At 39.9% G+C, this 24,726-nt stretch overlaps 1 protein-coding gene across 1 annotated transcript in view; it reads right to left on the reverse strand.

The window, feature by feature from the left end:
• Positions 1-17,807, reverse strand: part of LOC110985084 (uncharacterized) — a 131,073-nt gene extending 113,266 nt beyond the window's left edge. Inside the window, exon 1 of the mRNA XM_087146172.1 lies at positions 16,752-17,807. Within this exon, the coding sequence (XP_087002298.1) occupies positions 16,752-17,342 (591 nt within the window). The 5' untranslated portion in view covers positions 17,343-17,807. The remainder of the gene's footprint in view (positions 1-16,751) is intronic.
• Positions 17,808-24,726: the final 6,919 nt, after the last annotated feature.

Raw genomic sequence — 24,726 nt, forward strand, 5'->3', positions numbered from 1 at the left:
AGGGTTTCTGATGGGCACTGGGGATATTCATCACCTTAACTTTGTGCTGAGAGGAGTCAAATACTGACCGGTCTTCCACAGTAGTTGAGAAAAGGTAGTAAAACTCCCCAAGTGTCTTATCAAGATCTGATATTATGCTTAATTGCTTTCCCAAGGTCTCTTCAGCAGAGGAGCTGGTGCAATCAACAGTCACTGAATAAAAGCCTGATCAAGTCAGATTATTCACACTTATCAACTGACAAGCCAATAACTAAATAAAGGCCACAGTTTCAGGGATTTCCAGCAGGCTTTCAAACATTCTTGTGTCATGAACTGAATGCTTGTAAAACATCAAATAGAAGCACAGATAAACTACTCATCAGTGGCTTCATCATCTCTACAGATATACCAAATGCTTGGGACATGTGCGACCCACTCAAGGAGAACGTGACATACATGTACATTTGCCCCATGCCTTTCAATGATATGTCCCACTCGAAGTCGAGAGGGTGGATTTTCAATTGTAGTTTTGTGGTCAGAAATAACATCACTGCATTTGATCCCTACAATTTCAGGTTTTATTGAAAAGAACATGCTGGTTCTCAGGGAAACCCAATAATGACTCAACCATACGACCATTTTCTCAGTTGTATCAAGTTGAATACCATAGAACTACCAGTATTTTAATATGAAAAAAGTGACAAAATAGGCTACTAAGCTCTGCCACCGATCAAATGGAAACTTTGACTGCGGCTTAATATCCAGCCAGAGCTGGACACATACTGCCATGACGGTTTCACCAGTACAACACCTCTTGCTGTTACTACCACAGTACATAGTCAGAAGTTTTCCTTGAATGACTTTTTTGTGCATGATTAAACTCTTCTGAAATGTATGAAATCTGCTTGAAATCTTTCTGGAGTTAAGTGGGATAAAGTGCACTTTTGACCAAGCTTTTCAAGACAGGTGAGGGCACTGTTGGTGTGATGTAAAGCCAGGCAGACACTGTTTAACTGGTTTAAATGTTTTCATGCACAATTCAGTAGCAACAACTTTGACATTCATTTTATTGCTTAAATTGGTGTTTGCTGAAGGAATAATAAATATTTGGGTATCACAAATTTCGTTTTCTTAGTGGACTCATTCTTTTATGGATGTCTGAAACAATCATTAAAAGTGTCTGCTGTCTGAGTTTCAATTGCCGGACCACATCATTGGACCTAAACTATTTAAATAAAATTAATGTTAAAACTTTTAACGTCCACTGAAAAATTCCTCAAGCTGTGTAAGAAGAGCCAAAAAATTGAGACAGTAATGCCAACACAATTATTCCCTATCAATTGCCCCGAAGGCTCAAAGAATGATCGATACCGGTCTACTGTAATGGAAATTTGGGGTGCGCTTTACACTCGCAAAAGTTTTCCCAGCGCACATGCCGAGAATTCTCATTTACTAGCATGAACTCAGGTTTATAACAGCATGAACTCAGGTTTTCTGGCAGGTCGAACCAGGATTCTGAGGATCTCTTATCAGCTACTGTTGTGGCCCTCAGGGGATTTACAAGTTTGGCACAAAACCGCTGATGGTTTTGACCTTGGCTTGACCGGGTGGCAAGTGGGCTTTGCCTATAGTTTTCTTAAAACACGTCCAGTTTCATACTAGCACTCAAAACTAGTGTAGCATTCCATTTTGACCAATTAGAAAACCACATTTTCCCCCTTTGATCCATCAAATTGGTGCTCAATTGCCAGAGTTACATTAAAACTTTGAGTTGTGGAGTCGTTTGTGTGGGCCACAACTTACTCAGCACGCATGCATGAAAACAACCTGGCAAGTGCATGAATAACACTATGCCATATGGAAGAAGGTGTTTCATGCGATATATCATAAAATGAAACTGAATTACATGTACCGGTATGCGAAAAAAGTGATGCTTAATTGCCTGTGTTCATACTCTGACTTAAATCGTTCACAAATCCTCAACGAATCTCATAGGTAATTGATCACGAAGTTAAAGTTGGACTACATGTATATTTTCTTGCGAACATACAGTGTAGATGGTGCTGACATTGCCAAATACATTGGGTACGTGAAGGATGAAAGTACATACAGGAACTTCATTGTCGAAATTCTGCCCCTTATTGGGAGAGCAGATCAAAGGGTACACTAAACTTCGCCGTCAGAGTTCTGCTCCATAATTGAGAAGGCAGATAAAGGTACATGTATGCACTAAATTTTGCAGTCAGAACGCTTCTTCATTGAACAAAATGATCTCTACAGATATTACTCCAAAATACCGTTATCTTTCAGACAATCGTATCGATGTTTTGTCTATTCATGGAGGAAGAAAAACATTCCTCCATGGTCTATTTCATACACATTAAATGCCTTTGTGAGTTTTCACAAGTTGTTGGACACAAACGATACTAAGAAACTTTGGTAGCTTATTTTACATGTACATGTAGCTCTATAAAGCAATACTGTTTTTATTTTATTTATTATTTGAGCTGCTGTGTAATCACCCACGGACACCTTGTAAAGTCCACAAACAAAGCAATCAATTTTGTTTTGAAAGGCCTACGTTTTATTTTGATTTTCATTCCCGCTGACATGCATTATCAATCTTCAAGTCTGCAGCCACTTATCTGTCGGTTCAACATAACCCCTTTTGACCAAATTTGCTCACACAATGATCATCGGGAGGGAATACTTTAACTCATCAGTAGATGATACTTCCCGTCTGTTGGGTCCCAGACTTTACAAGCGCCCCTAATGCCACACATTATGAGGAACCAGGGTCAGGGTGATTGGTCCTGGGTTAAGGGAAAGTGTTTTTTAAAAGTTGGTACTCAGATCAGTTGACCTTTCAGATTTGAAAATGGAAGAATATTTTTTTAATTTGTAAAAGTCTGGTAATTTGTTCTTTAAAATCTGTGCACCAGCTTATAAAAATGGCCTCCATTAGTTTGCCTTCTAGCTTTTTGTGTCTTTTGTTTTCAAATCATTCCATTCAATCAATATGTACTTTTCTATGAGAGGACACTACACTTCAAACTCAACGGAAGATTCCTTTGAATAATGCTTTAATTAAAGCCACGATTATCATATTTTTCTGGTCAAGTTTCCCCAGCAAGATACATAAAAATATATTGCTTTCAGACCAGTACCGAGTACACATACTCAATGTACTGTGCATTGCTCTGGAGTAAATGCATGTACCTGTACATGTAAACCCAACTATAGTGCACACACACCATGCACAATGTTGACTGGGAGGATCGCTAATATTAGACAGTCCACATGTTGGTGGCACATGGTAGTTGTGGAAAAGTAGATCTGGCAGAAGGTTGGACTGGCCACCCCAGGTGTGTTGATGGATGGCGTCATTGATAGTACTGGTACATATAGCTAAGGACACTTTCCCTGGGGTAAAGATTAACAATGGAATCCTGGTTGCAGAGAGGGCCAGATTTTTAAAAGAGAAATTTGCCTCATGAGAAGTTCTTATTTTGACTCAAAAAAAATGGGCACTTTTGCGGTCACAATCTGCCTTTAGACACATTTGGCCATTTCCGAATTGACATTCGGTACCAGTAAGGGAACCCAGCAACTGATATCCAGGGGCCGGGTGGTATTAGACATAACTATTAAAGAGATAGATGGTACCTAGTGACAAACACGGTGAAGGAAAATTTACGAATTTCGGAAAAATATCCTACATTCTTTATTTACAAATTATCAAAACTTACGGAAACATGCATAATTTTTCACTCTGTTTCGGTAAAACTTATCCCAAGGCCATAATTCATTGATTACCTGGGAGAATATTGCCAATTGGGATCTCAGTGGCAACGTAAAATTCAAAGTTTCCAATACCGCGATAACAGAGTTTCCGTTATAATATAGGAACTGAGTATATAATGTAACTGTTACAGAAAATTACTGGAGGTCAACACGTCCTCTAGCATGAACTGATTAACCTAGCTTTCCTGAGTCCTCCAACAGTTGAAGGATTGAGGACTCTTAGGGTTGATTGTTGCTCCCTGTATCAAATCTTCTCCTGTATTGTTCCTCCCCTCCCTTGTGAGATGTAATTTTCAAGAAAAATCTTTTTTCTTCAAGATCACTTCTCATTTCTGGTTAACACCTCATCTACGCTTCAGGGCCTAATGATCTCGACTCAAGTCAATCTACACCTATTTAGAACATGTTTTAGAATCAGTCAGCAGACATGGTCCTATGTCTTTTAAACACTGGTACTAGTACATGTACATACATTGTACAGTACCTACATGTGGCACTAATTAATCACTGTCCCTAGCACTAGATCGACAGGCGAGGGTCTATTTTTAGCTGGATCTTATAATCCTACTGGAGCCTGGATGCATGTTATTTTTCCTTCATCGCCTTTCACTCCAAGGACCAAGCACATCTTACAGCCAGCCAAGTGAAAAACAACCTCCTGGGCTTTCTTGTTTTTATTGATTTGCGAAGGGCACTGACCTGGAGGTGGGCAGAAACATCCCCTTATTGGTTGAAAAGAGCCATGTGGGTTGGATATCTTTAATTTGTTGATACCAGTATATACTGGTACAGGGTAGGCCCGCTACATGTATGTGACATGGTCTTCATAAAATGGACCAAAATGCCACTCCGCATGTCAAAACTTCTAAAAGAGTGACTTTGATCATGTAAAATACAAATTAGCACCTTCAAATGTATAAAAATGATTATTTGGGGATAATTTAGGCATACTTTGTACATTTTGTGGACATTTGGTTGGCTACCAGTGCAAATCAAATGGAGTTGAATTCATTTAAAAATTTACGTCAAAGTGTTTACACCAGAGGACTTGATTTTAAAACTTCTCTCAACAAGAAGGAGAATTCAGTATATTTTTCAACAGATGTATTTTAAAGCACATAAGAAATCAAGTAAGTTTATATTTTAAAAAATATAAGCCATGAAAAAAAGAGTACAAAATTGACAGGAAATGATGAGAAACGTTTGGCTCTCTTCATTCTCTTACTGTTTGTAACCGCACTCACTATACCAGCATATATGCCGTCTAATACATTACCTTTCAACCACCGAAAATTATCTTTAAGTTTGGCTGCATCAAAAATGTACAATGAGTACAGTATGTTTGTTGCAAAAGTCATATTTGACAGAATTTTGATGACATTCGAGAATCTTGACAAAAAAATGCATGACGTTCGAGAATGCCGAAAATGCTTTATGTAGTGCTTGAAAATTCCATGCACAATGTTCATTTCGCCATTTATTTTGGAGATATCCCAGCAGAAAATTACATTAAAATTATTAACTCTGCGTATTAGATTTTCATCATGAATCCTATTTTATGTCTCGGACGTCATTTTCTTTCAAATATCATTCAGTATGACCAATTTTCTCTCGAAAAACCTTGGTCTGAGGAGAAATATCCTGGAACGTTGCCATTCTAATGGAGGGGCTCATGAATATCGAATGAAAAAGAAGGTGCCCTATCTGTGTTGATGTCAAAGGTCAAACAGGCAACGATGTAGCGAAACGTTTCCCTAACGTTACCACGAGATAATGACGGGAGCCGTAAAATTGCCACAAGGGGTATTTTGGACTGCAGTTTTCAGAAACGTACTTGAAGGAAATGTGATTGGTCCAGTCGTAAAATGATGGTGGTTTGGGGGTGCTTTTTTGCACTCTTTTTTAAAGCTTGCATTGTACACCATTTTGGATTATACTAGCTTTTTTTTGGCAGTAGTGACAAAATCGAATGACGCTCGCGACTCCCGATTAATTGTGAGAGTTATTTTTAATTTCACAATTATGGTTTTAATATGTGTAAATATTATCACCTTTCACCACATATACCGGTAAATCTGTGTAAAATAACCGTTGGGATTATCAATCTTTGGTAAATTTTATTGGCCTGGACTTCAACAGGTTGTTCACGTCTGTCAAAAATGCCGACGTTTAAGACTTTGATTAACTAAACTCCAATTAAGTTGAAAGATGGACACAGTCATCATTGTTCCAGATATCAGCCATGACTTCCCTCATTACATCAGACATTGGGAATTAATTCACTGCTGCTCTCTTTCGGAAAAATGAACCCCCTAAGTTGAACATTATTTACGGTCCACATTATTAGGAAACCTGCCATGTGTATACTGGTAGCGAAGCGACTGTGACAATTGTGAACCAGAGAAGGAGCCAACCAAAGGAGCCTCCATTGCTAAGAAAACAGTGCCCCCCTTGGTCCAGCTCGGGGCCCATACGCTGCACTACTGCTTGGCAGAACTCATACATACCTGTACATGTAATTTAAAAATCCTGTAATTAGAAATCAAATAATTCATTTTTTTAATGTGCAGCATGGCAATAGCACAATGTTTAGTGAACTCTAGCCCTCTAGCTCGACAGGGTATGCCATGATATTATCATTCTTGGCAGTGGCATGACACTGTACTGTTCCACTAAAGTTTGATGTTTAAGGCAAGTTCTGCTACTGTCTTGCTACTGCTGCACTAATTTTAATTAAGTTCGGCACGGCAGTACTGTAGCATGGTGTCTATATGGTTTTAACCGGTATACATATGTACCGGTATGGCAAAATGATGAAACAAAAGTAGGGAGGCTTTGTTACTGGTAAATGATTACCACATGAGATGATGGCATGCACATGTACTGTACATGAAGTACTGTGTACTGTACCCGTACATGTACAGTGTACCATACATGTACGTACATGTACATGTAGGCCTACATGTACATGTGTATGTACATGTATGTAGGTACCGGTTCATGTACATGTGTACATCAGTGTACCGGTACCAGTGCATACTTGAAACTACTGTACACAGTGGTTTAAGACAATACTTCAATTACGTCATAAAGGTTTGAAAATTACTTGGCATGTCCAGGATTATCCCTTTTGTGTCCCACACAGAATAGGAGGCCTTACTGCCACCACTTCCATAGGCATATGTCCTAATGGGACAGCATTTGAATTCGCTACTGACTCCATAAAATTTAACAACATGCATGCCACTCTATAAATAGAGTGTAGCATAGAGCATGTAGCTCATTGACCTGACACACTTTTGGATTAGTGTCACAGCAATTTTTGGACACATGAACATTACTGCAAAAGTTTCTGTGGTGCACCTGTGGCATAGGAATTATGCAACATTACAGACTATCCATTCTGTACATGTACTAGTACCTAACATGCACCTGTATATGTAGTTCCAGTTAACTTGGTCACCTTCCAAGGCTTCGTATCCACACAGTGTCTGTCAAGTGATTTCTTTCTTATCCATACTTTATTATACATGTACATGTATGTTGATCAGCGTTACATGGAACCACTTTTAGGAGCACCTACTGGCAGATGTATAGGTACATATTGCTGCATTGCATTTTAAAAATTGGTTAAACAATCCAAGTCCATCTCTGTGAGCTCTACCATTTAGCACTTGGTAATTAAACAGAGACAAAATTGTGGTTGTTTACATGTAAATTAAGAGGTTAAAATTGAAAAAAGAAGACAAAAAGATCCATTTTATCCCAGTATATTAACCCCACAGAGCCACAAACATGTTTGTCACTGGAGTGTGTTAATTCTAAATTACGGGATTTCAGTGAGCAGCACAATGGGACAGGCGCAATGGAACAAAGAAGAGATCAACCCTGGATGCAAAAGGCTGTTTGGAGAATTGATCAATGAGGGACATGGCACAAAGCTGGGAGGGATCAATGCCAGGCCAATGAGAGGTCTGAATAGGGGGCACAATGGGAGTCGGTAACAGGTGAAATATAAAGTATGGAGGGGGGTCAGAACTTTGGTAAATAATAATGACCCCAACGTTTTCCCCCAAATACCGTCTCCCTTCTGGTTTTGTTAAATGATTATGACTGCTATCTTCCTGTTGAGTAACTCTGTCCAATTCTTGAAATTGCTGGCACAAAAGTATGTAAGCACTGTCCAGACAAATCAACCAGTGAAAACATTCACAGCTTTATTTTCTGAGATCTAACTCTCATAAGAAGTTGTAAGGTATACTACATGTATATGTACAACGTACCTACATGTACATGTTAGCATTCTTAGTGTAGTCAACAATATTACATTTATATCTATGTGAAATTTGTTACACAAACATTCAAAGAATCCAAGGCCTACATGTACTTTTGCAAAGACCTTAAGACTCTGCTCAGCAGAGCAAATCCCATTCTGTATGGACAATATGGTGGTTGGTTACAGGGCTTAAAATACAGATAATAAAAGGGGGGAGGGGGTTAAAACCTAACCTACCGAAAAAAAGCTTCAAGCTGTCATTATTGACAATTGCAAGCATTGTGTTAGATAAAATACCATGCACAAATTCTGCACCCACTTAACCTAGAGACAAGGATGAGGAGATTTACATGTACATGTACGGTAATTGAAATGTTAGATTTCCTATTCCCTTTGCAGAAAAAGGAGCTTGAATTAACGAGAGAATGTCTGCATGCATAGAAATGCTGGCCTTCAAAATGAACAGTTTGCAAAGCTTGAAGAATTGAAGTTGTGCTTCCTTTATTCCAAAACTTACATGTAAGTACTGAGACGAACACCAGAAGGAGATTGCACATGCACCCAGTTGTACTGTCATCCCAATGCCATCACCAACAAAAGTTTTGCTGCTTGAATGGGAAAGAGGACATACCAGTAGCTCCTAAAATCACGGTCTTTAAAACTGCATGAAAAGTTTCCCAGGTTTACAGGGTAAATGTAGCCTGATACATTGTAAGGTACAGTATGTCCACGGTCCTTCCACAGAAAAAAAAAATGTACTAGTACTGTCAACACAAGTTTCTGGAGACATTGTTTTAATCAGCATACAATTCATTTTTTCAAACAGGTATGAAAAGACATGTACATGTATGCATTTACATGTATACATGTACATGTACCGTTACCAGGGTTTCCCCTGCCTATTCAAATGTGAGGTGTCGGTAGTGGTACGGTAAACTTGTACATGTACTTTCCCACTGAATCAAACACCTCTCTGGGAAAACATGGCTTTCTCAAAATGCAAAAGAATTACAAAATCTTAATCAAAACGTCTAAGACATAGGTGTAGATGATAAACCAATGCTGTAACATTTTCATCAAACTTTTTCCTCAAGAGAGACTGCTACTTCTCTCTTCTCTATTATCATACCCACCTAAATTTACATGTGAAAAGTATGCAGTGCGAGTATGTGTATACGTGTGTAAAACTTAGAAACTACTAGTACAATAGAAAAAAAGACGGATAAATCAATAAAAAAACAATTCCAGATGTGGAAGTCAATCATGACTGTAGGAGCCTGCACTTGAGTCAGAAAAAAGCAGGATCAGATTATTTTTGAAATTTTGTAAAATTAGATTGACCCCCTTAATACTCCTTTTTGAAACCCGGGAGAAAACTTCCAAAATTAACCACATTTTCTTCAAAAATATATATGTATAGTACACATGCAACAAGGTGCCCCAGGAGAAAATCAGCTGAAATTGTTATTCCACCACTGAGGGGGAAAACTTGCCAGCGTCAGGCAAACGTAAAGGGAATCTACTTTGAAAAATGGCCGACCTTTGACATCACCCAAATAAATCTGACAGCAGTACTGGCACTTAATTGATGGTTGGTAATCCTTTTTTGTTTCACCCAATTGCTCCTTAACATTCAGGGTTTTACTGCTGTACTGGACACAATTACCCTAGATTTTAAAAAACTTTAAGTGCAACATATTGTTTTTTAGCTTTCATATATGGCATATCATAATAATACACATATTTCATTCTGCGCTTTAAAATCTCTACAAGACGTGCCCACTACCCCCTTTTCTCTCTCTATCTCTCTCTCCAATTCTCTTTCCTCAGTGCTCCATCTATCCCCTTTTCTGCATGTATTAGTATTCCTTTTCCTCCGTCATCTTCCTGTAGAGCATACTGTGTATATGCTTTTGATGTACCGTAATACTTTTTTAAATCTTTCACCATTCGGCCCTTGGTCACAAAGATAATAAACCTTACTGCTACCACTACTATTTGGGATAGCATTCTACACAATTTTGGTACATGTTGGAAATTCACTTCACAGTGTCACTGTATTCGTTGAAGGGTTATCCTTTGCCAAAGAAGGGGTTGTTACAGGTGCTCAAGTGAACTTTTCTTTTCAAATATTAAATGTATGTACATGTAAGCTGTACATGTTCCATACAGGGTACATGTACCTCCATGCAACAAAATTGAGTTCTAACCTCTAACTCAATTATGACTATCTGTACCATGGTATAACAGACTTGTCTCACGCTCTCTTTAACTATTTCATTTGCATCAGTACAATCCTCTTTTCTTATATTAAAAAAAAGCTTTACTATTATCATGGATCTTCCTTGAAATTGTGTACAAGATAAATGACATCCAATCTGGAGCGTAGGTACATGTACGGTATGTTAACGATCCACTTGGAACAACTACTCTATATGTACATGTAACTGCTTTTAACAAACATGTAAAAATTGCCTCTCAAACTGTACATGGCAGAACCAACATTTTTCCTTCCAATATTTACTCAGTGCTAAACAAAATACACATGTATGTATGCACTGGTAGTCAGGATATTCCTTTAATGAATCGACAACTAGAAAGGTTTAGGAAATAACTCAACAGGGAACACATGTACATGTATGTGTATGAAGCATCTCGAAGTTTGAAGCATTAAACATGTGTTACAGGGGTATGATGAGTACCATTGTCAGGGTGTGTAAAATCATTGTGAAACCTAACCCGAATCTTCTTTAGTCAGCTCAGGTGGCAATACAGACAAAACATTCTCAAGATACATTTACACACAAAATGTTTGCTGAACAAGTTAAAGACTCAGAGAGGGGTTCCAAATATGGTGGGTCCACAATTCAACAGACCTCTAAGGAGGGGGGGTGAATAGCGGGATGTGGACATTTCCTCTCTCTGGAAAAATAGCACTTGTCTGAACAATAGCCCAACACAAAAGCAAGACAATGAGGTTGATAATCAACAGGTGCACAATTCATTTTTGCTGGGGGCTCGGAATGTGGACAGGTGTGGTAGTCTTGATTTTTCCCTTGGGTAAGTTTATTTTGTTTTGAAATGGTACTGGCTGGATTAACTGATTGCAGTTTTGCCTTATTTAGGAAGGAACATTGCCAGTAGTGAAGTCGAGACGACTGCCAGTGGCATAGTAGGGATGATTGCCAGTAGCGTAATCGGGATGATGTCATTTTTCTTACAGCCAGCAGCAGATTTTTCTTTTCATTAGTAGGTGCCTCAGAAGCCAGGTTCACAGTTTATCGAAACACTGAGGGACACATCCCATCTATAGGCCCATACAGGATTCTGGGTGCCAAAAACACAGTGATCATGCTTTGACAATTGATTTGAAACTTGTGAGTTCAGATTACGAAGAACATACATTTACAGTGTTGGACACTGGTGAAAGTGTACAGTACATTCCAAATAAATGTGCCTCAGTCACTAGGGAAAGATCTACACTACTCCTCCGAAATTCAGTGGGCCCTACAGTGTACAATGTACATGTACAGTGCCAAAATATGTTTGACAAGTGTAGCCCTGTGGGGTGGGGCACACCTCCCCCCAAAAAAATAAGGCCAAACAAAAAAAATAGCTGTGTTTCTGGTTACCCAACCCAACCTAGAAAAACATGTGAAACCTACATGTACATCTTTTTACTTGACAAATCAATAAAATATAAAACTTATGGTGCCTTACCCTGAGCCTAATTGTCCAGGTACATTGCATTGTTTTAATTTTGATTGCATGAGATGGACGGCTCTTGCGTGTCTGAATTTTACTACTCAAGCATGGTGCTGATATGTAATATTGATGTGCACATGTACATGTACTTAATCCGAAGCTGAGTTACATGTGGTACAAATACATGTGCCCTCTCCCAAACAAAAAATGCAGACCATCATCCGACCCTAATTTTTGGGGCTATGAACATTTACAGTAAAAAGAGTATTTTAGCCAACCAACCTCCCTAAATTATTTGTCAGTGTAATAGGAAACACAGTTCTAATTTTTTGTTTCGCCTAAAGAAAATTACCATCCCAGTCCCCCAACTGGAAATTTGGCTAATGCAGAAAATTAACTGTACAAAGGAGCAGTGAAGCTGGAACATAAACTTACATGTACATGTACTTTGAGTCATCTGCATTAAATGTAATTTGAAACAGCTACCGGTACATGGACATCACCATGAAGCACATGCTACTATTGGTGGAAATTCAATTTACTACATGTACCGGTACATGTATGTCTGACAATACAGAAAATGGTTTTCTAAATCCTCATTGATGAAACCTGGACAAGCCACGGCTAAGTTACAGGTACACACTAGTGAAAACTTGGGGATGGAGGAAAGAAAATACAATACTACATTTAATTCCTTACCTTTAATGGGCAGCCATGATAGAAAACAGCCTTAAAAGTAACTGGTATCCGGAGATAATTGCATGTACATGTAGAGAGGTATCAACGTATACGCCGCAGGTACTAAAAAGAGCTCTGAAAAGTCTGAATTAGAGTGCTGATGGCACAGCTGCTGGTTGCTCCTATGACTATGAGCTCAGATGACCCTGCTCCAAATTTTATAAAGACAACTCAGGACCATAGCAGGTTGGGTGACCATATCCACTGGAGACATCCACACAATTCAAGAAATTTGTTCTATTCTTGGCCCGTAAAATCCTTGGAGTGCACTCCCAGATGTGGTGGTTGGAAACAGTGAAACCACCTCTCACTGACAAAATGGCCCTCGCAGGACTGATTTAAAGAGTGTCCCAATTTCTCTGATGGTTGATGAACCCTTGAAGTCAGCAACTCAAGAAAATGAACTCAGAATTCTCAGTCCCCAGGCACTTTATTTCTTGGTACAGACACAAACTTTCTGAGTGTTGGAGCGTTTTGGTTACAACTGCGCAATCATTCCTGAAGGTAAAATCTTGGGAGTTTCCAGCTTGTCTGTTGCCCCAAATATGAAAAATCACTTCTGATGACTCAGTTTCGTTTTATTTGGGATCACTTTCAGGGGCTCCTTCGACAAGGTAATCTAAACACTGGCGTGTCAAAGTTGATGTCAACTATGACTGCCCAACAGGGACAATATCTATTCAGCAGATCATGTCAACTAAGGAATCTATTCAAACTAAAAAAAGCAAAAATAATAAACTTTTGGATTTTTTGTAGTGCACACATTATGGACAAAAAAAAGGCTTAACAACAGCCTCCAGATAATATAGGACATGTTGAATCATACACTGTAAGAAATTAAACACATTGTACAATGTACTACCCGGCCTGTACACATACAAAGATGTCATCTGGCATGACTCCTCATCATCTGAATAGAAATCACAAAACATGCGTCATTCTAGAACTGTTAAACTTTGTTCCTTCTGTTTCTGTGAGAACAATCTGGCAACAAAGGACAATAACACTTTTTCAAATGCCTTATATTCACTTTGAGTGCATGATTAAAAATGTTCTTTGGATTTAGCAGACACGGTAAGAACCTGTAGGCCTTTAGTTGCACTCTTACATGTACTTACATGTACTTACATGTACTGTACATGTACTTACATGTACTGTACATGTACTTTATATGTACTGTACATGTACTTTACATGTACTGTACATGTACTTTACATGTACTGTACATGTACTTTATATGTACTGTACATGTACATTGCACGTACATGTACATGTACATGTACATGTAGTCCACAGAGCAAGGAAAAGAAAACAATTGTACCTCATCCAGCTTCCCTAGATTATCTTACAAATGTTGTTACCAATGTAAATGCCAAAAAAGTAAAAAAAAAAAAAAAAAAAAAGGTGAAAACGAAGGAGTACGGTGCATGATGCAGCGGAAGGGTTCTGCGAGATGGTTGCAAAAATACACTGTACACACACAATGGCATGATTGTACAGGTATCACATTTGCCTTAAGAACTTGCCTCAGGCTCACAGGGCCATTAAATCCAACCTGTGTAGGTACAGTAAGTACATACATACATGTATGATACCAGGATGGAAACTATAAAGTTTGTCGGTGAACTTGGAAGGGGGGGGGATGGAACTACATGTACCGTACCATATGTGTCCTACAAATCCCTCGTTTTTCTTGAGAGTAAAGGTTGAATCGGTACCCCTCACCTCTTTGTTACACTGGGCTTTTGCCAAAGGGAATGGCAGTTTTGATAAGAGATTGGTTTTTCATGGGGCTTTGCTTATGAGGTATGGTGCAGCTACATGTACAATCACAATGAGTAGCTCAGCTGAAAATTTTGTTCAGATGACATACTGGTAAAGAATTGGGCATGCATTTTTTTGTACATGTACTTTGAGTGAGGTGTACATGTGTAGGTGCAGATGCCAGTAAGAACAGATTCAGAAAATGCGAATAAGCAATGCATACGTACACTCATAATTTGCACATATACTGTACACGTATGTACTTTTTCAGAATACAGAATCTAGGAGAAATTTACAAATCTCTATTAATTCCTGTACAAAACAGCATTGAGTCCTTTCTACATGTACATGTGCGTACCTCCATGTGCAAACGTCGCTGCAGCAAAAGTTATGATTGATGCTCTTAAATTTGTTAGACCCATTTAGCCCCAATTTGCAAAATCCAAACCTATTATCAAGCAGCAATGTGCGGGTATGTACAATGAAAAATTAGAGCAGAACTCACAAGTCCTGCACAAGTTCTTTTCAGGTTCTGATCTTTGTACATGTACCATACTACATACCGGTATACAGTACAAGTCCTATATTAAACCTCTGAAGTAGGAACAAGTCAAAACTATTTGTTCCATGTTATAACTCAACAACTTCAACTCAGCCCCTGTGTACATAATGGTTAACCTTAATTGGGTTATCACCAGCTTATCAGTCAAGTTGGCCAAGGGTTTTATTTCAAAGTCTCCTGACAGACTGTCTGGACCCTCATTTGGTGTTTACCAAGAAAGGACTCTGATTCAAGGTGGCCTTTTGATAATACATGTATATTTTTTGGTATTGTTTGGATTGTTGACACTGCCAATGGAATGCGAGGTTACTTTTGAGTTTACTTTCCAGTGTTTCTTTTCTAAATGTTCTGCTGACTACATGTAAGGGAAGATGTTTTGTCAATTTAAAAACAATGTTTTCTAGATAAACGCAAAGTGTTCAGTAAAACTAAAAGGCACTGTATTCTCAGGGAGTGGTATTTGAAAGAACTCTAATCCTTGACTGGATGTCCTTTGATGTACTTTGTTCAAACTTTAAGTGTACTACATTGTAATTGAATTTTTTTCCTTGAATTTAATTTTCTTCCAAAGTTGCACACGTACAAAAGCACCGTACATGAAGCAACAGTCTTCAAAGTAACCAGTGCAGCAGTAAACAGAAGCCACGGCTCTGTGCAGGATATTAAAGTGGATCTTGCTCCTTTCTCATTAACTATTAATGAAATGGAGCAAGATCCTAGGGTGTTTGTAGCTTATCCATTTCAAGTCTAATTCCCAAGGTACAGAGTGATGGGTCAGAGAAAAAAAAGGAAAATCAATGAAGGAGTGAAAAAGAAAAACAGCTTTGTATTTGATAGGCAACTGGAACTGCAGAGAACAAATGGTTACCTAACCTTCACCTCAAAGTGAAACTGGGGGATCAATGTGGAGCAAAAAGAACGTTCATAATCTTCTCATTAGTTTGGCACTGATAGAGAAGCCAATTTTAGCCATGGTGACTGACTTTTTAAGATGTAGGCTACTTGGGGAGATGCCTACAACTTGTTGATGGAAAGAAAGAATGGGCTGGAAGCTATGTGTATATGCATGTATGTACATGTATATGGTATTCAACTCTTTTTCCTTAATTCTTAAGTACGGTAGGATTAAAACTATTGTAGTTGAACAAATATATGAGTCTGCTTCCTGTTTAAGAAGCACATTGCACTGGAATAAAACCCTAAATTTCTGGTATTCATTTATTAACATTTTAAAGGACATGCTGCAGATAGAGTAAATGTGAAACAACTACACTACATGTGTAAATTCTTCTAACTTCTTTTTAGAGTATGGAAACCTCCATGTAAAGTGCAGCTTTGTGATCCATCCGAACACCATGTTTTTTTTTCTATAAAATGGTTTTAAATTTTCTCAGTGCTAATAATGGCAAAGATAGAACTGATTTTTAAGGGAAGCTACTCTGTATGTCGTAGATTGTGTAATAAGCCCCCCTCCCAGTAGTTTTGCTTCTGATTGTACCGTACATCATGTAAATCTGAAAAACTGGGTAGGTGCACAGTACCAGGTATACATGTGCATACATGTAGAAAACAACAAATTGGGGGGGGGGGTGGCTTTTGGTATTTAAAAAAACTCTTATAAAATTTCACCTAACAGGTAAAAAATAGCATAGAAGAGTACTTAAGTAAGTCAAACAAACCTTTTAGCACCACATTCAAACTAAAATTAAGAGGTTTTGTGTGGCTCTCATTTGCTGGTCAGTGCTTTTTTGTAGGAACATTCACAAAATTTCACATTTTCCAAAAATATTCTCCCCCTAAAAAAAATTGACAGTTGTGCCATCAAAATACATGTAGGTTAGCACAGGAAACAGGGAGCAACACTTTTTGGGCCCAAAGTATCAGTTTTTAAGTTTATTGTTGTTGAAAGTATAGGCTACTTACGGTTACACGATTTCCATTTGGAAGCCATGTGAAGACCTGAATTCCTGGATTCAAACCTGGGTCCCATCTGGTCTGAACAGCTCCAAACTGCACATTCTTGCTACAGAGCTGTCTCCTCCCAACTGGGGGTGAGTTACTGTAGATCTCCACATCTCCTGAGTCAAAGCTCTCCACAGAGCTCCAGATGTCCCTTCCGTCCTCCTCATCTTCGAAAAATGTGAAATCGCTGGCCAGGAGATTTTGACTCTGTGCCACAGAGGCACGGCGGGTCCTGACGTTAGACTTAGAGGAAGAAGTAGTTTCTGGAATGGTCTTCAAGACGGGAGTTGCTTTGTAGCTTGACAGAGTTGCTGCGGAATCGGAGTACGACCGAAGGCGACTTTGTGGCTGTTGTTCCACGTTGTTCTCACTGTGGGGAGGTGTCCCTGGATCGTGTGTAGCTTCGGCCTGCACTACCGCCTTGATGTATGCTTGGAAATCTGGGGAGCATTCCTCAGCATCTGTCCGTCCTGGGTGTGCGAAACTTGCTGATCGCTTTCGCATGCCTTGGAATAAACCTTTCTTTTTAGCTACAGTTCTTGAGGCCATCATTCATTGATAGCATTCCCAGAGAAGGAAGCAAGCATGGCATCTTATATCAGCTGAGCTCAGAAGTGCGTCGTATTTCTTAGCAGAAGGAAGTTAACAATCTCTGAGCCGGACTAAAACCCGGGTAAACGAGCCACTCATCTGCACTACGCCAACTACAGTGTATATGCTATGTGTACGAGTACAGTGTAGGCTTGCCTGAGTTACAACTTAAAATGGTATGCCCGGAGCCTGAGGCTGGCTTATGTCGAAGTGCCTATGTACACATCAGTAATTTTTTATTTAGAACTCCTGGAAATTAAAATACACTGAACTACTTCAGCTTTACTGTAAATAATCTACTTACTAGCATATTCACTTAGTCTTTTTTTAAACGTAACACTCAAAGTTACGACTGATGGATACGCAGCGTGTGCAAACGTGCAAATCCTGCACTGGCACAAATTCCGCGCGGCGCGGCGTGCCAAATGTGCTCCGAAATCGAATCTTGTTATTTTTCCTCCCTTCACTGGTTTCAATCGATATACTTGACACATTCCGGCCCACATTAGCGCATTAGAAGTTGCCCGGGTGCCACGGAGAATATCGAGGGCGCTATTTTAAAGTTCGGAGGAGCGTGTTGCATGGTTGCACTCCACTGATTTGTTGCGCTCACGTGGCCAAAGAAAACAGTGTAAAATCAGACAAAAATGTAGCGCCGCCTGTTGACTCTTGGGAAGAGGTTGGCCTCCATTTTGTCACTGGAAATTCAAGACAAGAAGTTCACTTTCGTTTCAATTTATAGTTGTAGACATGCAATGTTTTTTTATTCGCCTTTCCCCGAAGATACCCCCAAGATAGTAGTAAAACTGTACGCTCAGCTCTGAATGTAGCCACCCGCCTTTATCCAAAATAGGCCAGCAGGTTTGGGCTTTTTGTGAAAGAAATACCCCGAACTGGAAACTCTACCATTCCCAAATTCGAGATTTATAGAAATATCTCTATGATCTCTCCTGATTAAGGTGGTCTTGTTGTAAAAACCCTGTAGGGATCACATAATATTAATGAGCTCGCGCAGAAATCCAACAGTTTGGTGGAAATGTGCACTCCCTAAACTTTACTGATTTTTCTCTAAATCTCTAAATATGGAAACACCACTGGATACGGAAACATAGAACTATGCTCTTTCGAAAGACAGAAAATGGACCAGTCTGGACTTATTTAAGGCTTTTAAAAGTCGGATACATGACACATCTGCGTAAAAAAGACTGGAACCAACTAAACTGAGAATACAAAATGGAAACGTAAAAACAGCGAGCTTGGCTGAAGCAAACTCTCACCTTCATTCTGAGATGTTTTCTCAACCTCTTTGAATTATTTGACAATCATTCGCGGATATATCTCTTTGAAATTCTCTTTTGAGGTAAGGAAATTAAAATAGGATTAGTGGATATGAAAACGTATGCCATTTGGATAAAAAGCTCAAACTTCTTTCGAGAACATACCTTTAACTACAGCAAATATGGATATGAAACTTAAAACATTGGATAGAGGATAGGAATATGTGAACTTTCCGATGATGCAAAGAATACCTGATTTTGAAGATTCCAGTATTTTTATTATTGGATATAATGGAGCAACCAAGCAGGGGAGGTTTGCCAGCAAGGTGTGGATATGGCAGTACTGCAACGAAATCAGACGCAGTAGTTTAAAAAGTTGAACTTCTTTCGAGAAAATCTCTTTAACTACAGCAAATATGAATATGAAGATCACATCTTTGGATAGAGAATCATGTGAACTGTAAAGATGCAAAGATTGCCGGAATTGGACCATTTTCAGATCTTTTATGACGGGATATATGGAGCAACCATGCACTGGATGTTTAAAGGCAAGGTGTGGACACGTCCGTACTTGCGAAATTTGGAAGAAGTAGGGTGAAAACTTCAAACTTCTTTTAGAAATATCTCTCTAAGTAAACCAAATGTGTATATAAACTTACACCGCTGGATAGAGGAAAATGTCAACTTTCCGATGATGTTAGGATTGGCGGATTTGGACCATTTTCAGGTCTTTTATGACAGGATATATGGAGGATCCAAGCAGAAGAAGTATGTAGCTAAGGTGTGGACACGGAAGTAGTGCGGCGAAATTGGAAGACGTAGGGTAAAAACTTCAAACTTCTAACAACAGCAAATATGGATATGAAACTTACATCATTGGATAGAGGAACATGGGAATTTCCCGATGATGCAAAGATTGCTGCATTTGCACAGTTTCAGGTTTCTTATGATTTGATATTTGGAACAATCTAGCACGGGAAGTTTGCTAGCAAGGTTAAGATTTGGAGAACTGCCAGGGTTTTGAAGTAGTAGGGTTAGAGCCTTCAACTTATTTCAACAATATCCCCCCAAACCCAGCAAATATTGGTAATAAACTTACATCATTGGATAGATTGGCATGTGAACCTTCCAATGATGCAAAGATTGAGGGGATTGGACCATTGTCGTCCTTTTTGTGGTTGGATATATGGAACAATCTTGCACGGGAAGTTTGCTACAAAGGATAGGATTTGCCAGAAGTGCATCGAATTTGGAAGTACTACGGTTAAAACATTCAACAAACGGCATATATGGATATGAAAAGTACACCATTGGATTGAGGAACATGTGAACTTTCCAATGATGCGAAGATTGCCGTATTTGGACCAACTTTCATTTTTTTATGACTGGATACATGGAACAATCTAGCACTCGAAGTTTGCTAGCAAGGATAGGATTTGGCAGAACTGCATCGAATTCGGAAGTAGTAGGGTTAAAACGTTCCACTTCTTTCAACAATCTTCTCAAAAACAGCAAATATGGATATGAAACGTACAACATGGGATATAGAAACATGTGAACTTTGCAATGATGTAACGATGGATGGGTTTTGATTACTTCCAGGTCTTTTGTGATGGGATATATAGAGCCACCAAAACAGGAAGCTCGAGAAGGCAATTTGTGGACACGGAAGTCCTGCAGCGAAATTGAAAGAGGTACGGTAAAAAGTTTCAACTTCTTCAACAATATCTTTCTACCTACAGCAAATATGGGAATGAAACTTACATCATTGGATAGAGCAAGATGTGAGCTTTCCGATGGACAATTTTCAGGTTTCTATGATTGGATATAGGGAGCCACAAACAAAGCTTGAAGGCAATTGTTTACATGGCAGACCTGCAAAAAATGCCAACACAGGCAGTACATCTTTCGAAATATCTTTTAAACTACAGCAAATATGGATATGAAACTTACATCATTGGATAGAGGAAGATGTGAGACTTGCTGATGATGCAAAGATTGCTGCATTGGACCATATTTAGGTTTTTTATGATTGGATATATGGAACAATCTATTACAGGAAGTTTGCTAGCGAGGGTAGGACATGGCAGAACTGCCGTGAAATCGAAAGAGGTACAGTAAAATTTTAAAATACTTTTAACAATATCTTCTAAACTACATCAAACATGGATATAAAACTTACATCATTATGTGAGCCTTCCGATGATGCAAAGATTGCCGGATGTGGACCATTTTTAGGTTTTTTATGATTCGATATATGTGTCAGAATGACCCAGTGGATCAAACGACCCCTAGAAGAAAGTTATTTTTCTTTATAGGAAGGACGAGAGCTTATTTTATTCACATTTTGGTCCGCCTTGTACTCAGTATTTTAATATAAAAATGAAGTCAGCTCAATGTCAATGGCTAAATCAAATCAGTGTGCACTGCTTAATACAATATTTACATGTACATACAATATTTCAATCGCAACAGCCAGCAACCAATTTTTGCATTCAATAAAAAAATCCTAACACCACTCTCAGTCCAATCATAAGTAACGGCACTGGTTAAAGTTAGAAGTACAATTTAGAGGGTAGTCTTACATTCGTCATATTATAAATTTCAATTCGTTTGGGCCACTTATACGAAGGCTGCGAGAACCCCAAATACTATTCTCAATATTCCTATTCCCAATACTATTTCCACGCTGGTATAAATAACAAGTTATTCACTTATTTTGTTCGCGCAACCTATGCCTCATATTGTTAACTGTCCCGTACGTGCCGTCAAGTTGCCTTTGAGGATCGTTCACGTAGTAGGCCTGACGTTTGTGAGCCCACCCCCAGCCAACGTTCTGTCCTGCTGTCAGGAAACAGCCGCCGGTGGGACATCTACGATCCACCGCGTACAGCCATTCGAAGCAAGATATGGGACGGAGAGAACCCCCCCCCCGCCTTTGTGTTGGTCATTGTTTGATCGGAATCTCAGGAATTCTTTACAGACTTCTAGGGGGTGTGTGTTAGGTAACAATAGTCTAGAGTGTGCTTAAGGATTGGACAGGTGGGGGGGGGGTACCTCTCCGTCCCATATCTTGCCCGGTATACGTACAGCTGAAAGGTGGATCTCCGTTGCGCAGTATGGTTCGGCCGCCGCTTGGGCAACAGGTGCGTTGTCCCTACGACCTGGTGGATCAGTTTCCCCAGTGCTTGGTATAACCGTTGGGACAGTCAAGCCAAAACCTCACTCTAGTTTGCCATCTAAACAAAACATTTCCCAGCGAATTACGTGCATCTGTATGCAAACGTACTTATGACTAAATTCAACTCATTTCTACGATCCACATTCAATAAAACTTCAATAATCCGCAAAGATTTAAGTCAGTTTCCGCACAAATCTATGCAATACGATATTTTGTAAAAAAATTGTTGATATTTTTGCTAATAAGTTGTCATTTTCTTCACTTTGGTTCAGTGTCACGTAGGCCCATCCGATTTTACACAATCCATGCCAGTCTGCTATACCGCTAACATTTTCATCACTTCGCGTATAACCCTATGGTATAAAGTTTAGGCCTACATCATACTGCTGACCTTCATACTGTGGCGCCGCGCCCCTCCGACGAAGGCGAGGGCGCCCTCTTCCTCGAGGCGCGGCGCGTCGGATCGGACGGCATGCCGGAGTGTTCCTGAGCGGCTAGGCTAGGGACGAGTCCGTTGGGACCGAAGTATACCGTCCCCCAAGAAAGCTGGTCTTCGTCGAGATGATGGCAAATCTGATTGGTCGAAAATTAATGACATAACCCGGACAGACCTGACTTGAAATAAACTTCGCCTGGATATGTGACTTATATAGAACAATTAACAAGCAGCTGGTTTATTCATCAATAGACTCAACCAATACACCAGTAGAGGGCGCTATTGACGGGAGACTGTGTGATTATACCTGACCGGACTTCGCCCAGAGCAGCGAACACCACAATTAATTGTGGGCATCCAGTGCCGAATCATGGACTTTAGCAAATCTACGGGGCTTATTGTCAGGGCTGCGCTACACGCAACTCACATCATGAGATAGCAATCCGCCCTTGCGTCGACGGCAAGCTCCTATCAGGAACTATACCGCACCACCGATCAGCCCCTCAACCTACCGAGCCCCTCAACAACACACGCACCACTTGGACTCAGGCACAGTCACACTAGGCTAGGTGACTTTAATCCTTGCTCAGGATTCTTGACCCTTACCTCAGGATTAGCCCTTGATCAGGTCCAAAGATTGCATAGCGCCGCACAGCGGCGCCGCTGCGCGGCGCTATACAATCTTTGATCAGGACGACTAGGCTAGGCCTAGCCTTCGCGCGCCTTTTATAGCTTTTGCACTGCTCTGACCACGCTCGCGCTCACGCGACCAAGCAGTGACCTCCGCTGCCCTATCGCATAACGCACAAGGCGGAGCCTATGCGCTGCGCTTGCTTAACACTCACGTATGCGCGCCTAACATCTGCCTTTGTTACTGGGCAGAGCGCCATCTATAACTTTGCACCGCGCCTAGCGACTAGCGCCCTCTGTCGCGCCACAAAACTATAGGGCCTAGGCTGTAGTTGGGGTACCCTCCCTGTATGCATGCCACGGGCTAGGCTGCACGTGCTTGCCTGATACTAAGCCAGGTAGGCCTACAGGTACTGCACACGAATATGACGTACATGTGTAGCTAGGCCGACTAAGCCTAGGAGCCAAAGATTTAGTGACCAACTCGTTTGCCACATTTGTATCACACAGAGTATTTGTGTAAAAGCATATTCATCAGTTGTATTGGAGATGGTACACTTTACTCAGTGCAGCAAGTCCCAGTGACAACATAATACTCATAAGTAAGGCTTGAACCCTTGATTGCCCATGCTTACTCCATATATTTGTGTTCAACTGTACTGCTTTCATAGACATTAGTAGTCAACATGTACATACCAGTCCTTACCAGCTTCAGCTCATCAACTGGCTAGTGCAAATAAAAAGGTTCTGCTACCAAACTGCCTTTCATAATTTGAAGCTGATCCCCGTGTCTCCATCCCTCCCACTACCTCCCACATAAAAAAAAAAATGTTTGTTGTTTATATGTCTCCATAGGGAAACTGCTGGAAGCAACAAAATGGTCGCTTGCTATCGGAGACTTGGTGCTCTCAGATGTATCCAACCCCATCTCGGCCATCAGCCTGCTGTTTTGTTCTTATTATGTGTTCAACCTACAGTACCCGAAATGCTCGTCTGGGTCCATGGAGTTCATTCAGAGGTCAGAAAAAAGGCAGCTGAGTGTATATTACAATGGGGATGCTTATGGGTTAAATCATGTCTGACTAAAAATGTAACAACTCACTTGATGATGGGAGATATTTACGTTTCTTTTGCCTGGTAAAAGTGTGTTGAAATTTCATAAAAATGGTTTTCAAACAAGTAGAAACTCGATAAATAATAAGAAAATTGTATTTTGGAATTGGAAATCTTTCTTATTACATGTAGGTGTACTCATGACATAATCATGATTCATCATAAAAAGCACAAGGAAACCTACTTGGTTCTATAAAAAATTTTAGACAGTGAAAGAAAAAACTGAAACAGAATTTGAACCTGCAACCAATGGGACACCAGTCCGGTGCTCTACCAACTGAGCTCTCTAGCTCTAAGTTGGCGGTCATCCCAACAGTCACTACTTTGTTTCTGGGGTGCCAGTCAAAAGCCAGTTAACTGTTCTGCCAATGTACCTCATATCACACCCGAATTCATGTGGGTAACACTAAAAAAAGATACAGCTTTTTAAATTTCAATCCATCATAATAATAACAAGGAACGTGACTGGGGGTGATGGGGGTTGGCAGAGTAGTTAACTGGCATCTGACTGGCACCCAAGAAACAAAGTAGCGACTATTTGGATGACTACCAACTATGAGGGCTGGATAGCTCAGTTGGTAGACACCGGACCAGTGCCCAGTGGTCGCAGGTTCATACCCCGCTCCAGTCAATTTTTTTTGTTTCACTTACTATGTGCTCTAGAAATAATCATGAGACTAACATGTACGTGGCAGCATTGCAAAAAAA

Source organism: Acanthaster planci, linkage group LG15, assembly GCF_054643075.1.
Source record: "Acanthaster planci isolate LZ-2023a linkage group LG15, COTS_SCS, whole genome shotgun sequence".
In the NCBI taxonomy this organism is placed as follows: domain Eukaryota; kingdom Metazoa; phylum Echinodermata; class Asteroidea; order Valvatida; family Acanthasteridae; genus Acanthaster; species Acanthaster planci.